Source organism: Sceloporus occidentalis, unplaced genomic scaffold (assembly GCF_023333645.1).
Source record: "Sceloporus occidentalis isolate IW3139 unplaced genomic scaffold, rSceOcc1.0.p SCAF_1, whole genome shotgun sequence".
Classification (NCBI taxonomy): Eukaryota; Metazoa; Chordata; class Lepidosauria; order Squamata; family Phrynosomatidae; genus Sceloporus; species Sceloporus occidentalis.
The window spans coordinates 134273320-134290835 of NW_028316981.1; the positions used below are offsets into that span (position 1 = coordinate 134273320).

The window sequence follows — 17516 nt, forward strand, 5'->3', positions numbered from 1 at the left end:
AATTTCAGGACAAATATTTTCAGCAGCCAAGGACAGAACCCTTGTGTAATCAGTGTGTGTCTTGTACACCTTCAAGTCATTTCTGACATACGGCAATCCTATCATGGGATTTTTCTTGGCAAGATTTCTTCAGATGAAGTTTGCCATTGCTTTCTTCTGAGACTAAGAGTTTGTGACTTGTCATCACCCAGTGATGGCTAAGCTGGGAATCAAACCCTGGTCTCCAGAGTCCTAGTTCAACACTCAAATCACTATGCCACAGTGGCTGTTAGTAATTAGTAGAGTGTAACATTATGACAGTGTGTAGAGGCTACAGCCTCTGCCACAAGGTGGGTGGGTTTTAGTCTTTGTCAGCTTCATGGCTAAATGGTAAAAGCTGTACAGTGGCAGTGAAAGGAATATTTGGGGTTTCATAAGTCCTCATACTTTCACTTTCATCTAGCAGTTCAAGATTGGGAATAGATCTAGACTTGTGACTAGAGCCAGCACGGTGTAATAGATTGAGTGTTGGACTACAACTCTGGAGACCAGGGTTTGAATCCCCACTCAGTCATGGAAACCCACTAGATGACCTTGGACAAGTTACACACACTCAGCCTCAGAGGTAGGCAAAGGCAAACTTCCTCTGAATGAATCTTGCCAAAGAATCCCCATAATAGGGTCAGCTTAGGAACACCATAAATCCAAAATTACTTGAAGGCATACAACAACACAACTAGGAACAGATTAGGGGTGGGTGCGTGAACTTTGCCATTAGCAATGTGCTTGTAATTTTCTCTAGTTATTAGGATGGGAGATGTTTCACACTTGCACACTTCAATTCACTTTGCTGTACCCTAAATAACTTTGGGAATCCATCTTCCACTGGCCTTGTGCAGAGGTGGCAGCAGGATGAGGTACAGCCCAGTCCACAGGACTCACTATTTAGCTACAGGGATCAAGAGTGTTGGTCCTGGAAAAGTCTGAGTAGAATGTATCGTTTGGGGGCCCAGTTCACCTGCTGTATAAGGATCCTGAAACCCACAATCTAAAGGATTATGATGACGCTTCTGCTATAGACCACCTGCTGCATTATCATTAATAAAGCTTACTTTAAAGCAGTGATGTGTGTCATTTCTCACTACCAGATGAAGTCTTAGGAACGTCTGGAATTGCAGCCAATTTCAGCTCATTACCATGAGATTTACTCCAGTGTTTTACATTATATAGCTGGCTGTACTGTTAGAATTTGTATATAGCTATCAGCTCAACCTTCCCTGTCTTGATGCTTTCTGTGTTATCTTCTCAGTCATGCTTACCTTTAGGTTTTCGCACATAAAGTACACTATTTATCAATATTCGATTGCTGAAATCTTTACCATGTACATTTAGATTTTTTTGTGAATATTCCACAATATGACAGCAGCTCAGATAACTGCAAGAGCGAAGAGTAAGAGTTATAGACTCCATTAGAGTCAGACTACGGAAATTCAAAATTATGGTCATTATCAAATGGATAGATGAAATACTCTGAAGCCTATGGCATGCCAATTGATGCCTGGAGAAGAACCTACACTGGTGTGTGCCTGACCAGATGGTACTTGCATGAGAAAGATCTGACGTACTTTTCAAATCTGGGTTTAAATCCTTTTGTTAGTCCTGACTAGAATAGACCCATTGAATCAATGGGATTTACCTATGTGTTGACTCACCCTTCAACAATTGATTCTAGGGGTCTACTTTAGCTGGGAGTAACCAACAGGATGCCAGCCACTTGTGATATTTGATAGAAAAATGGGGAAAACTATGTTGCCTGTTTAATGGCGACTTCCCTTCTTGGACCTCTTAGTGGGGAGTTTGCAGCTGCGAAGTGCAGCCGTGTCTCGAATCTGCTGTCCTCGAGCCTGAGAGGGTGATGCACAGGCTGCATCAGGGCGTGAGCGAGTGGATTCCAGCCACCTAGAGAAAAAGAAATACATTTCCACAGTCAGTAAGAGCATATTTGTCAGACCAGACCAGGGCCAGCTCTAGGTATTTGGCTACCCTAGGAGAGAAATATTTTGGCACCCCTGTCACCCCTCATAATTATTTTCACCCCTTGATTTCCAATGTTTTGTTTGTTAAAGCTAAACATGAAATAAAACTTAGGTTCCAATCTCTCCTCATAGTACTGAGAATTAGTCAAAAAGCCAATTAGTTTTTTTACAGGCTACTATTTAAATTGTGTTTGAAAACTATAAAATCATTTTAAGTTTAAAGTATTTTTTTATTACAAGAGTAAAAGAGTCCATTTACTAAGTAGGTTAGGTTAGGTTAGATTAGACTAAGTAGGTGAGATGACTAGGTTGGTTACAATTGTGTTTTGCTATTTAACGAACGTTCTTTGTATTATTTTATTATATAGGTTGGAGTGTTTAGTCAATACAGTATAAGTAGTTCGTCTCCTTTTGTTAAAGGAGCCTTCTGCTTGTATTGTCTCTGTAGTCTAACTTATTGCCTTTTATAGAACCACATTCTTTTTCTGATTTCTGATTACATAATGATAAAAGACATAGGATACAGGGTGTCTGTGCACTCCCCTATCCCCTAGGATAATGTAATATAAGTAGAGTACTCACCTAAACAACTAAAACTTCATCTTTACTTAGTTAAAAACTTGTTGTAAGAATGCAGACATTCAAAATCAAACACAAACACTGAAACGCTATTGCATGATCACTACCAAAGAACATGAAAACAGACTAGTTTGTTTGTTGTAAACAGTAAACTCAAAGCAGCTGGCAACTGGCATTCCATGTTGTGGCACCAAGGGTAAAGCAGGTGGGCAGCGAGAGAAGAGAGGGTTGTTGACCTTGAGGTTACATTCAAGGTGCATGTGGAAGGCGGATGATGTACCATGTGACCATACCACAGACATAGGGGGATGCACATTTATGTTTTGCCCATTGTACAAAGAAACTGTCATACGGTAGCTTGCTTTTACGTTACTTGCTGTAATGAGAACTCACTTTAATATTGTTTAATTACACAAAAAATTATACAAAAAAAGCCATCAAACTGCCCCTAAATTTTGCTGCCCTAGGCGGCTGCCTGGTTCTCCTATAAGGATGAGCTGGCCCTGGACTAGACACATACCAACTCTGATGCCTTGTATGGCATGGAGTCAGTAACTAACCAACAACATACCCACAAACACAAGATAGGAGAGAGCAAGTGCTCTTTTACCTGCGCAGAGGTGCTAGCTGACAGGAGCAGTGCCAAGGGTTATTAGACAGGGTGAGGGTCTCAAGGCGGCTGAAAGGAAAGCTCCCAGGAAGACTGGAAAGTTTATTATTCTCAATGTGAACAGTCTTCAGTGTGGTTGTGCCAGCAAATGCTTTATCTGAAAACTGAATCAAAAGATCAGACCATACTTATTGTGTAACCAGTAGTTTAAGCCCAGGCTTTCTCCACATTCCTAGTGTGCTTCCAGATAAGGCTTTCACTGTGCAATTGATTGGCTCCAGACTGAATCCTAACAGAGGTCAAGATATCATCTTATATTTGTTACCATTCTATGGTTTCATTTTACTCTTTCTATCTTTTTATCTCACCACGAAGTCATTAGGAAGGAACAACTGGAATAGTTAAATACCCTTTCAGTTATAGGAAATGTCTGTCTGAATTCATCCATTTCATATTATGAGGGGGAGCGCATATGGGCTATGGGTGGAGAACCTGAAACAGGGCAGAATGTTTACACCCCCTGGAGTTCAGACCAACCTGGAAGTTCTTGGGGGCACAACTGGTCATTTTGGGGTTAAAAATGGATTATTTGTTTTGTATTAGGTAAGAGATGTGGGAAACCCTGAGAGTGCATGCTGGGCACCATATTTTTTATTCATTTATATTTTAATATCACCCTTTAGGACCAACTACAAAATACTTGAGAAGCATTATTGTTTTGATTTCTTTATTTAAAAATACAGCAATGCAGATAGCTGAAGCAGAATGCCTTGGGGTGTAAAAGAAAGAGAGAGGTGTAATGCTTTCCTCTCTGGCATTTTTGTTGGTGAAAATTACCTTCCTCCCCCTATGCTTTTTCCTCACTGGAATTTTTCACTTGAAACTGAACTTTTTGTAGATGAATTTTATAGAAGAGCAATGCATGCCACAGCAAACACCTTGGGAAAGAGCAAAGGACAAGAAGAGAATACTGCCATTTTTTTCTGCCTTTTGTGAGGACCACATCTGTATTTGTTTTCATATTTTAAAGTTGCTCAATGTAAAAAAATATGAAACCAAATCTTTACACATGTGGAGAGTATAAGGCTGGTTGCTGAATATGGTTCAGCTGGTTGCTGAATATACGGGTTGTTCCCACTTAAGATTTGAAACGATTTAAAATACAACGTTTTTAATAAAATCGATTCAAAATAACACTGATCTTATCCCGCTATCCGAATCGCTTTGTTCATCGTTCCCATCTGTTTGTTTAAATCGAAGTTTTTACCTGCAAGCGTTCCTACTTGGCATGAAATCGGTGTTTAAATAAAGCGATTCTTCTCCTCCATACCTTATTTGGAGCTGTCAATCAATAGTACGTCAGAATGACGTAACGTTAATCCGGAATATTTGGAAGCGATTTATCTTTTGGCATCGTTTCCATTTCATTGACAGCCAGGGAGAATCCCTTCAGAGAGCACAGAGATCAATGGGAGAGGCTTCTGGCAAAAAGCGAAGCTCTTTCCAGAGGAACTATGGGATAGGTTTTGGAGGGCAGCATCCTGTCTCCCAAGACAGCCAGGGAGAATCCCTTCAGAGAGCACAGAGATCAATGAAGGAGGCTGCTGGAAAAGCAGGGAGGGAGCACTCTTCCCAAAGATTCTCTTTCCAGGGTTGGAGGAGAAGGCAGATTCCATTTGAGAAATGGAGGGAGAAAGGCTCTATCCCCCCCACCCCCATTGATCAGAGCCCTTCCTTGCCTGGGCGAGATCAGATGCCTCCTCGCGAGGAGCTTTCCCTTCCCTGCCTGGGTGAGATCAGATGCCTCCTCGCGAGGAGCCTTCTCTTCCCTGCCTGGGCGAGATCAGTGCCCAAGCGGGCAGGGAATGCCTCTTTGAGAGGAGCCTTCCCTTCCTGCCTCTCCTCCGTTAGAAATGGGCTCTCCCCACACAGAGGGGAGGTTGCAATCCACCGGGGGAAGCCTTGTACTCCTTTGGCAGATGCAGGCGCTTGAGCAGCCGGGACTTCAGGCGCTTAAAGCGCTGAAGAGATTAAGCGCCTGTAAACCATTAAAATAAAAAATAAAAATAATCCTTATCTCTTATTGAAAGACCACAGCGGACAAAGGGGTGAGGGAAGCAAAAATGGCGACAGCCATGACGGATGGGGACAGAAAGGGCAACTCCCCCAAGGACAGCCCCATCGCACTCGGCTCCTCCCATTCATCTAACGCAATTTCAAAGGCTGTCGTTCCTATTTAAATGCTCCGGTTCCTAAATCGAATCAATGGAAAAACGTAGGTCGGACCCTAGTGTTTTTTTAACACGCGTTAAATGAGGAAAACTCGAATCAAAATTTTATTCCGCTCTACAATTCGATTTGTAGTGGAGACGATTGCGGGTTGCTCTAGAACCGTTCTAGGTTTAAATCGGATCCTAATAGGAACGCCACTCCTTGGATTCGATTCAGAACGCGGGGTTTCACCTAGTGAGAACAACCCCATAGAGATATTGATAACTTTTTATTGCATAGCCCCTTACAATTTCAAAGAGTGATGTGCTGTGATCTGTCCTATTTCTTTCTAGAAATCTCTTCATCTCTAAATTAGCAAACAGATGTTTTTGGCTTTTCAGAGCTGTTTTTTTTTTCCTGGCACCCAGTTGCCACATTCATAGAAGGGAGTATTTGCAGAGACTCAAGGTCCTGTAGACTTTGGCAGAATCCAATGGACTCTAAATGGAAAGTTACACTTGGCATTCAGAGTAGAAACAGCAAGGCACATTTCCAGCTCCTCAGATCCCTCTCCCCACTCTCACTTTTCTAGCTAGTCTAAGATGCTGTGGAATCTATTTGTGCTCTAAAGATTTGCTTTCAAAGTGCAGTTCTTCTGTACAATTACATGATAACACAAAAGTGATAAAACAGTTGTTTCTTTCAATGAACTTTCTCAGATAGTTTTCATCACTAGTGCTCATTTATTTTGGAATAATACCTATAGGCAAAACCCTATCCTTGGAAGTTTGTGTTGCAAGAGTACTTGTTTCTTTTGTGTCTTCACTACTCCTATTACTTATTTTGGGGGAATGAGGAGCTAATACACCAAATTCACCAGAATATTCCCCAAGTTAACTGCCCATCAGAATGTGCTCTCCCACTATCTCCAGTGCTTTTTCATATTTCATATTTGCCATCATGCCAGGATTCATAGACTGAATTTACATTACCATTTCCCTGACATTTTGTGGCATTTTGTTTGTTTGTTTGTTTTTGCTGTTGGAATGCAACTAGATACTAAACAGGAAGATTTATTCCACTACACAATGAATATTGACTAAACAATGTTATAGTGTGAACCGGTGGAAAATAACCAGAAAACTATACTGGATTGGTGCTAAACCAACAGATAACAAGAGCTCATTGCTCAGAGATTAAGGGTAGAAGAGAGAAGCAGAAGAAGTGAAAATGTCTGTGTATCATGGGATGGGCATTCTTTCCATGTTAGCAGTGATTCTGGCATAGGGAGGAACTATGTTGTGGCCCAGAGTTTTTCATATTACTTCAGTGGAATAGGAAGAAGCCACATCACAGTGATTCTCATTCCACCAGCAAAATTCAAATAGAAGATATTAGGAAGTAGATAAATGGAGTACATAAATGGATGCATTAAGGAAGCAAGCAGAATTGAAGATCTGTAGCATGTGTTAAATGAATTAGATTAAATAAAGATCTGGCATGTATACAGAACACTATTTTAAGATGCTGGGGAATGAAAAGTGTGAAAATAACTCTGAATTCATGAGGGGGCCCATACAGCAGCTGAGTGATAATTATGTTGCTGAAACATCTATTGTTTGCTATGGAGTCTTTCTATAGTTCTTGAAGAGGAACAAGGAGTCTCACAACAAACTACAAAGATGTGTATTTATGGTACTGTGGAGAGCTCCTTTATAGGTTTCTATTTCTGGGATGAAAACCGGATGTTTCTAAAATAGCAATCCAGTTATTGGTCTAAATGCAGTTCAAACTATGATCCAAGATTATGGAGTAGAGGAAATCATTATTGTATTTAAGGATGTTTATAATTCCTTAAACATGGAATCTTGGATCTTGAGTAGCTTTAATTTAGAATCACATCCTTTCCTGCATATGTATGGTTTCCTTTTCAGGTGAAGTATGACTATTTCAAGAATTTGTTGATATGCCTGTCACTAGAAGATGTCTTTATGACCATACTTGAGTAATATTTGAGCAATGCCGAGATTTGTATATGAAATCCACAGTTGGACAATATTTTTAGGGCCAAACAAAATTGTCCATAATTGTGAACAAACAGTAAATATGATGTCATATGAAAGTGGAAAAATTGTCTACTATCATCAAAAGGGTTTCACATTGCTTTACTTGAGAATAAATTACTTTTCTCCCTAAACATCAACACCATCAGCTGAATTACCTAGTATCCTGTGTCTCTTGGTGAATTTGTTCAGTAAACAGTATGTTTTTAATTTTGCTTGCCAACATGCTACCTCACCAAGCTTTAAATGGTTTCCAGTTGTCATCTCCTTCACTTTACCACTCTCCATCTCTTTGCATCTCTTGGAGGGGTTGCTGTGCTGATTCACCTGGATAATCTTAGCATGGTCCTGTACATTCTGGAAACTGCACTCCTTGTTCACCTGGAATTCTTCCATCTTGCTGCTTCTCTTTCATGTGGTCTCATCTAGCATGATGTCACCTCCTGTTTACAAATAGCACCTCATGCATGATACTTCTGCCCCCGGGTCATGACTCATTTGCTGAGATGAAGAGGAGCATTTTGCTGCATTACCTCAATATCCCTCTGGCTCTTTGGACAGGAACAGAGCTTCTTTGTGAAGTACTCTGAGGCTTTCTCTTGAGTGATAATCAATAAACAAATCCTTCTTTATAAAGTGTAAGGTTGGCATGGGGGTTATGGGGGAGAAAAGAAGTAAAATTCCTTATGTTTGCTCCATCTACCAGCTGTGATATACTTGCTAGTCATGCTTACGAATCGTCTCTTCTGTGGAGATCACTGCACTTACTCACTCCAATGTATCTCCAACAACAACCAAATAATCTGTTGTCTAGGAATAGGACTTCACTCTCCTCTATTTTGATAGATTATTCCATTTGCTACATAGTCTGATTGTCTGTTTGTGTCTGTCACTGACTCATGTCATGCACACACAGAGACGTACACTTACACACTCTTACACTTTATTTGCTTCATTTGTTGTATCAGTACCATGACTATGGTTAGTACTATATGGTTGAATCTTTGGCACGTTACAGACAGGCATAAGGGACATCCTCAGGACATCCTAGGTTTAAAAAGAGGTGTCACTTCTTGACGCCCCCAAGCCTAATACGTCCTGAGGACGTACAAGATGGCGGCGCCCCATCTACATGGGAGCCGCCATGATGGCATCACGAACGCGCTGCCTCCAAACGAGGCGGTGCGGATGTGATGCCGTTGCGCCGCGCAAGGGCGCTTAGTGCGCCCTTTCGTCGGCGGAGGAAGGAGCTCTGAAACGGAGCTCCTTCCTGGTCTTGCGTTGCTGGCGCAGCCTTTAGATGGCTGTGCCCAGCGACGTAGAGGAGAAAGGGGCCAAGTGGCCACTTTCTCCTTCTCAAGGACACCCCTTTCCAGGCCTCAGGGAAGTGGCGTTTTGCCGCTTCCCCGCGGCCTGGAAAGAGGCGGATCGGGGCCTCAGCGGCTGCCGCTCTGACCACTGAGGCCCCGATCCAGCGGGGAAAGGGGCGGGTTCAGGCCACCGCTTTTCGGCGGTCTGTAACGTGCCTGAATTTAGTTTAGTGGTGTCCTTACTATGAGCAAAGCAATGAAGCCTTGGATAGAAGGCTTATGAACACCATTAGCTAGATGAGATAAATACAGGGGACAGGAGATTTCAAATGTGTAATTTAAGTGGGAAGAAAGAGACAGCAGTGGAAGTGCTAGGATAATGCACATGAAATGAATCCTACAGAAGGAAAGAGCTCTATGGTTTGATGTAGGAAAAAAGAGAAATTGCAGTGACAAAATTATTTCAGAACTACTTATTTCAGATCTTAGAACTTAAAATGCACATAATCAGATTTTCCACTTTTATCTATCACATTATTCCCTTATTTAAACTGCATTTAAATGCTATGTTATTAAAGATTTGGTTCCTTTTGCCTGCAAAGATTGAAGGTCTTGGGGCTCACAGTTGTATGGAAGAAGAGCCACAATTTTTCAATAGTGATAAAACCCATTCTGTTGGACAGAAAATAGCTTTCTTTGTAACTGTGCCTTTTATTTTATTTTCAGTTAAATTGGTGCTACTGCCAAAGTAGGTTTTCATTGGATTTATGCACTATGGATTTGTACACTTGTTGGTAGATTCCCAAATAATGTGTTTTCTGTGATTATTTGTTGTCCTCAAGCATTCTGTAGACATACTATTTCCTACTTAAAATTAGCAGACTGTGCTTATCAACAAGAAGCTGATTCCCTTTAATGACCTATTAGCTAAGATATAGAAATTCAAAACTGTCTGGAAGGGGAGGGGAGAGAAGTCAAGGACGTACCAGATTAATGGAAAAGCCAAATAGCAGTTGAGGGCCTCTCATTAAATACAAAAAAGAGCCAAAAATGATAAACATCCTCTGTTAATATAACACATGCAGTCAGCCTTACATATCCACAGATTCTGCATCCATGGATTCAACCATTCACTGCTTGATTTTTTTTAATTTTTTAATTTTGTTTTGAAAAAGCAAACATTGATTTTGCCATTTTATGTAAGGGACACTAATTTACTATGACATTGCACATAGTGGGACTTGAGCATCAACCAATTCTGTTATCCACATGTGTGTGTGTTGGGGGGAGGTTCTTGGAACCAAATCCAATGGATACTAAGGGCCTACTGTATTTTGTGGTTTGTTTGGTAATATTGAGGGGCCTCAGGTCATCAGCACTTGTTAACCTGGCCCTGGTTCCTCCCCTTCTCCAGCCCTGCTGTCCTACTTCTCATCACCCCTCATTGAGGCTAATTACCCCTGGCACAGCAAGGAGCATATTCAAGCATGCTGCTCATCATCTGGTACTGCCTGCTAACTGAAAAGAGCCACAAAGTGCTGAAGAGAAGATAAGGGATATTTTTGCACTCTAAGCCAAACAGCTGTTTATAAGGAAGTAAAACAGGAAAATCTTCAATTTCTGAACCTGGCTCCTCTTTTGAAACCTGTTGTGCCCACTACTGATCAATGCCTTGAGGAGGAAGAAGAGGAGATCCTAACCAGAATCCTTGTGGTAGGTACACCAGCATAAGTACTTTTTCAGACCCTGTACAAAGATGGATCTAGTATCTCCTTGTGCATTGCTTCTTCACAAGCTTGCAGTAGTAGCCAGATTAGCATCAGGTGCAGGTCTGGCTCCTTCAACCCAAAGAGCCATGGATTGTCTTTGTCATGCTAGTGCCTTATGTCCCAGATCTCCTGAGTCCCTCCCCCTGGACTTCATACATAGCTACATTGGTAAAGGTAATGGTCTTCCAGCATTAAATCTGTTCCCATCTCCCATGGGTTCATTTCAGATTTCCAGCATTTGCTTTCCTACAAGTTCCCAAGTGCAGCATTTCCTTGGATCCAACAGGAATGGATTTTAGCTGTAGGTGTCATAATGATACTGGGATGAATGGTAAGCATGTGCTGCATTTATGTGAGAGAATGTGAAGATCTGCCCTTGAGAACATAATTTGGATAGGTTTTAAATCTTCTCCCTGTCCCTGGTAAATTTGCAACAGAATACCAGATTGTCTCTCTATAGCCCTGGACTGTTTCCTGGTCATGTTAAAGCATGAGTGGGCAACCCCTGATACCAACCAACCTCTTGCTACCAACATTTTCACATCATCGCTGCCATTTGAGTCAGCACTGTTGCATTTCCACCAGGAAGTTTTGCACATTGAGAGTGTGACCCTTGTTTCCTAATAGAACTGTGGTCCAACAGCTAGCCAGAAGCATTATTCTCCAGCAAAGCATGAGATACTTTGCCATAATAACTGAAGCAGTGGGGATCTATTGATGAGGCTTACAAAGTGGATGGGGAATGGGATGTATGCAGCCCAAGGTTCTTGTGTTACTCATTCTTATGCCAGGATGGTGAAATTCAAGGAGATTGCGATAGAATTTCCACACTACGCTTTTAGACAAATAGATAGGGAGAGCACTAGAAGCTCTTACCTTTTCTAGGCCCATGTTGTCCAGGCTGAGGGTCTCCATGTAGCGCCCAAAAGACTGGAAGGCTAAGTCTGGAATGACTTTTATTGGGTTGTGTGATAATTTCAGGTCCTCCACCACTCTCAGCTTGCTCATTGCAGCCAGTGGGTAGCTGGTCAATTGGTTCTTATCCAAGTGGAATACAGCTAAGTTTTCCACATCATCCAGTGCTCCTGGCTGAATGGAAGAGATGGAGTTGTCAGACAGATAGAGCCAGCGAAGGTCCTTTGTGCCATGGAAGGCTCCTGATTTCAACTCTCGGAGCTTGTTGCTGCCTAGTTGCAGGATGAAAAGGTTAATCATTGGGGAGAGGAGCCCCTTGGGTAAGTCAGGAATCTTGTTGTGGTCTATGTAGAGGTAGGTGAGTTCTGTCAGGTCATCAAAAGCTCCCATCTTGATGACACTGATGTCATTATTAGACAAATAAAGATAGACCAACTGCTTCAGGCCCCGGAAGGCTCCACTGGAGATCTCTTTGATGTGGGAATGTTGGAGATGGAGAGAGACAAGATTTTTCAAATCTCTAAAACCATTTGTTGGTAAGACAGGGAAGTTGTTCCTCTGGAGATTGAGGAGCCGTGTCTGTTCTGCTACCTTTGGGATCTTTCTCAGCCCAACATTGTCACAGATGACATGTTGGAGGTCGCCACCATGGCAGTGGCAGTTCTGGGGACATGCCTGGAAGATGGGGAAAAGGCATGCCAGCAAACAAAAGAGCCTGAGTAGGAAGGCTGACTGGTCCATATCCTCAGAGCTGCTATGGATGTTTGGGGAGGAGGAACAGCAACAGGAGGAGGGAGAAGGTGGAGTGGAAGACAGAGTGAATCTGCAGCAACTGAACACAGCTCTATTTATAATGTTATTAAAAAAAAAAATCCCTACCCACTAACCGCAGGCAGCAGCCAGGCTCTGACTTGGAAGTAACGGGACTTGGTGTGACTTTAACCCTTTGGGATCAAGCTGAGATGATCCCTCCCTCCTCCTCTCTTTCCCCATCTGCCCATACAGCTCTGATGTTTTTCAAAGTGCTTTCCCTCTCCAACACATCATATGAGAGAACAGCACTCACATGTCTCTTGTTAGGTAATTCTTCATTTGCCTTAAGTCTTATGCATAGGAAAATAAAACCTGTCCTTGGCTTTCCACTTCTTTATAGCTGTTGTGAGAGGAGCTTCTCTTCTTCTTGCATCCAAACAGGGGCTGATGATAGCAACCTATCAGTATGGATTCCTTCACCCCATAGCATCTTTGTAAATCTGTTTCATTAAGCAATTTTTTTTAAAAAAAAATTCTGTGGACACAATCCATCTCTCCATGATTCAGTTCAGTGTAGTTTCTATGAATTTCATTGGTGTACAACCTTTATGTAGTTTTTCTAATATTTTGTCATAATAATAAAGCACTGTGGTAACAAAGCACTGTCAGTTCACCTTAGCTGTTAAACAACACAGGATAATATCCAGTTGATGCCACCTGGCAATGCCACAGTTTCCTTCAGTGAAAGGGTTAATCCCCCCTCCCTCTGTACCCCTTGGTATGTTCTCAAAATCTTCTCCTGATTGTCAGAAGACCCATTAAAGTACTGTAGATAGAGAGGTGGCAGTAGAGATTTAGAGGAAGGGAGGGCAAAGTGCTACCAGGAAAGAAAGATACTGCTAAGAAGGGGGCTGTGATTATTTTAGAAAATAAGAGAGCCACTTCTGAGAAGAGAACTACAGTATTGTTAGAATATGTATATGTAGATATTACTGCCTGTATTACAAATGTTTGAGTGACATGATAATAATAAGATCTTTGCCATCCTAGCATGTATTGGGCCTGTCTTTATTAGAAAAATGGGGGGGGGGGGGGTAACCTTACTTCCTGCCCAATTCAATGTAATGGCGCTATTTTAAAAAAACGTTGTTAGGTTTGCATAAAACACATAGACATAAATGTAGAGATGGATTACTTGAAAACAATGACAAGGCACACGGTGTTACATGCAGTTTTTGTTTCAACCAGAGCAGACCCAGTGGAATCTAATCTCCCTTACAGACTTGGTGGGTAAAAATTACTGTAATCATATATGTAAGGTGTTTGGAATATGATTCCTCATCTACTAGGATTCCAAGATCTACTTGTACAAACTCCATTTATGGTAACTTGCATGAGGAATCCTAGGCAGAATAAGCATTGCATTTGCCCTCAGGAGAATTCCTGACTCAATAATTGTCTCTAATGTGTTTAATTTTTCTTTCCCATTCCCTATGACTCTAAAAGTCCATATCTGCCTTTTGGTGTGAACAATACCTCTTTTCTGCTTTAACTAGTGTTAATGGCAACAACTTTCTCTTCTTTCCCTTGCGGCTGCACAACCCTGCAAAAAAAATGCCACCCCTAGTGTAATGGACCATTATGCTAGCACAGTACACCAACAGGACTCAAATTAGCATATAACAACATATTTGAGATGGTTAATACTTAGAACAATCAAAATTAAAATATATTTAACATTAAAAATGGGGACATGGTGGCTCAGTGGTTGAGATGCTGACTGATGATTGCAAGACCGGCAGGTTGGCAGTTTGAGACCAAAGTGCCACATGACTGAGTGAGCTCCTGTCACTAGTCCCAGCTTCTGCTAACCTAGCAGTTTGAAAACATGTGAAAGTGCAAGTAGATAAATAGGCACCCCTTTGGTGGAAAAGTAATGTGTAGTCATGCTGGCCACATGACCACTGGAGTCATCTTCGGACAACGCTGGCTCCCTTGACTTAGTAACGGAGATAAACACCACCTCCTACAGTTGGTAATGACTAGACAATCTTGTCAAGGGAAACCCTTTGCCTTTACCTTTAACGTTAAAACATTATTAAAACAGCAGAAGTAGTTAATTTGTTAAAGGCCTATGTATTGTTTAAATATGCCTGCTGAAGGAGATCATAGACTGGGCCAAGTGAATATCCTTGGGCAAGACATTCCAGTGATTTTGTGTCATCACAGTGGGGCTGTTTTTTGTGTCAAGACTTCCAGTGTTGGAGGGACAAACAAGCACTATGTTGTTGAATATTCTTGGTCCTTCAGGCAGCTTCATTTCCTTGGAGGATAGTCTCTGGTTCCAACCCATTTAGGTCTTTAGAAGTCCTAGCCAGCACTTTGAACTGAATCCAGGAGGAAATTGGCAACTAGTGCAAATGATCTCTGACCAGGATGGCAAGTTCCAGTTCATTAGTTCTGTTAATATCCTGGCAGCTGCATTCTGGATCAAATGAAGAGTCACAGGTAGCTCCATTTTGGGCACATCACAGTAATCTAACCTCAAGATGAAAACACTATGAGTGGTATGGCCAGTTCCAGCTCCTCAAAGAAATGGCACACATGGGATATAGGTTGAAACTTGTATAATATAATCCTAACTACAACCATATCCTGGTCATGCAGGAATACAGCCAAGTCTAGGAGTAGCTCCCAGATGCAAAGCTGGTTTATATAGAGAGTACTATACCACCACTTTTATATCAGCTGACTTAGGGGCAAAGCAGATGGTGGGTAAGGGGTGGCTTAACACCACCCCTTTGAGTGCCGGATCAGGGCTGCAGCAACCGCATGTCATGGCCCCAATCTGGAATTTTTCCAGCCCCAAAATAAGCAGTCGGGAGGGCGGTGTGATGTCGACTTGGGCGGAGTGGGAGCATGCAGCCCCCACTCCACCCTGACGCCAGCCCTTTTGGCCGGTCTGTTTAGCTCTTAAGAAGTACTGACAAACTAAGACAAGTGGGGAGGGGAGTGAAACAGTGTCTTTCTTCTTGTTTGGCATACTGTGGTCTTCAGTTTATCAAGCCAATGGAATCAGTGAATGGGATGCACCATATCTCTGGCATTGAAAGATCAGCTCAGACTCCAGGATGGTCCTGGGTTGTAATCTAGAAAAACAAGGAGTCCCTGTGTTTAAAATGTGTCCAGCAGACAGTATTACTCGACCAGACACTCTAAGAAGCATTGTTGAATCCACACCCTCCTCCCACAAAAGAAACACTAGAGGCAGAATTCAAGAATGATGACACAGAAAAATCAAGAACTTCAAGTCTCACATCTTTGCACAGATTGGAGTGGAGGGATGACTGGAGCAAAAGAGACAGAAAGATCAGGGAGGAGGGTGAGTCTGGAGATGGAACATTTTGAGCTGGTCTCTAGCCAGGTGCTGCCTGCAGCAAACAGCTGAGAGCTGAAGACACATAACTGTGAGCCTGTTGAGGCTTCCATTGCTGAAGCTGGCTACAAAAGCCCAGCTGGCTGGGGTGTTTATGGAAGCGAGACAGTTTCAAGAAATGGAAGAAATCCAATGACTGATTTAGGATACAGAGGGGGGATTATTCATAGGCATGTCTGGCTTTTTCCATTGTTGAAAGGAGGTGTTGCTGAGCATGCGCTGTGTGCTGTTATGCAAACTGGCTGATGGTGACCAAGCCCCTGTTTTGCAGAGGTACATTTCAAAGGGACTTTTGACTAGAGTTGGAGAGGGTGTTTTTAAATATATATATATATATATATATATATATATATATATATATATATATATTGGTATATGTGTGTGTGTTAATTTTGGGTCACCATTCTAGGCAACTGTTAGTGCTGGCAAGGGAACTGCATAATATTTTTAAATCTTCCCATTCAGTTTTCTCAAAAGTAAAAAGCCAAGAGACAGGATATGAAGATCTCCCTATGGTGGCTACAGTATACAGCCCAACCCTGCGTATGCTGCTTGTTCTCTCGGTGTAGGTTGGTGGAGGAACATCTGGCCCACCATAAATTATCAGACTAAAGTTGCAATCAGACTAGCCAGCACAGTCAATAATGAGTGATGATGGGAGTTTCAGTCCAAGAACAGCTAAAATGCCACATTCCCCATTCTTATTTTAATTGTCTTGTTTCTTGGTTTTCTTATGTTCATTCTTACCAGACCTATCAGCTTTGGTGCTCTGGGTGCTCCTATTATGCTGGCTTTATGTTTTGTCCATGCTGTTTAAATAGTTTCTCTCTGTCTCTCATTTATATGCTTAGCCTCCACTGAATTTCTGGCTTCCTAATCTTCCTCCTCTGAATATCTCAGAGTCTGATCTCCTCTGAGCTCTTGTTCTCACATATCTATCTCTATTAGGTTCTTCCTTTATAACTCATGAACCTCAGCCCAGCATCTGAATCATTGTTTGTCTACCTACTATCACAAAATTCTTTTGACAATCTGGTTTTTGGTAACAGTTTTGTACAGTTCCACATGCGGGAATGTGCCTGCACAAGCAATAGATTATGTGAACTTTTACAAAGCTCAGATGATCAAGGAGGAAGCATCTCCCTTTCCCCATTGGCATTGAATTCTTCACTGCTCCAGCATGAGTCAGACTAAGGGCTACCACAATCTTCATTCCTGTTGTTTGGGTTTTGGCCACTGGAGGGTGCAGCAGCAGGAAGCTTGGAAGAATTTCTTTCTGGATTGATAAACAACTTCCAGATCTGTCTCAGAATTTCCCACAAAATTAGTTTAATGATTGCCAAATAAGAGCTCCAAACCCCTGATAGGAAAAGGATTGGGCTTGCAGGCTTGTAGTTTGCACCTATGATCAATGTCTTGACTACTAGGGAGAAGGTCACACAATTACTTCTTGCAATATTTAAAATAACATATTTAACAATTACAAATTTGTGATTTGGCTATTACCTATTTTTACCACTGGCATGACCGGTTTTTAGCAAAACCAGACTGGTGAAGATATACTTTTTTAATTCATAGAATGTATGCACCATGATCTCAGGACTTGACAGCTTGGACTTATACAGACATCAGTGAATGCTTGCTCCAGGTGATCTTTTTAGTGTGATAACAAATCCCATCTCAAATAATATTATAATGTAATATGTCCCATTGTGAGAATGTGGTACAATTCCTAGGAGAGAATAGTGTTACTGATATTTGCCCATTAAAGCATGTTTGATATGTACTGCAGTGTTAGGGTCGTTTCACACCAGTTATAGTACTATGATTCCACTTTAATTGCCATGCCTCTGTC

The 17516-nt window shown here is 41.8% G+C and overlaps 2 protein-coding genes across 2 annotated transcripts in view; one reads left to right on the forward strand and one right to left on the reverse strand.

Annotated features, from left to right (window-relative positions):
- The window catches only part of ACSF2 (acyl-CoA synthetase family member 2), a 92571-nt gene that overhangs the window by 55590 nt on the left and 19465 nt on the right, over window positions 1-17516 (forward strand). The window lies entirely within an intron of this gene.
- On the reverse strand, window positions 1797-12213 carry CHAD (chondroadherin). The gene is made up of 3 exons (XM_089537018.1): window positions 11434-12213; window positions 3205-3368; window positions 1797-1938 (listed from the first exon to the last, which is right to left on the reverse strand). The coding sequence occupies exons 1-3, from the start codon at window positions 12211-12213 to the stop codon at window positions 1797-1799; spliced, it is 1086 nt and encodes a 361-aa protein (XP_089393144.1).

Coding starts and splice junctions, on each gene's coding strand:
- CHAD (XM_089537018.1), bottom strand. CDS start 12,213: ATGGACCAGTCAGCCTTCCTACTCAGGCTCTTTTGTTTGCTGGCATGC. Junction 3,369..11,433: donor ACAACATGGGCCTAGAAAAG/GTAAGAGCTTCT, acceptor CTTTTGATTCAG/TTTTCAGATAAAGCATTTGC. Junction 1,939..3,204: donor CAGCTAGCACCTCTGCGCAG/GTAAAAGAGCAC, acceptor CTTTTTCTCTAG/GTGGCTGGAATCCACTCGCT.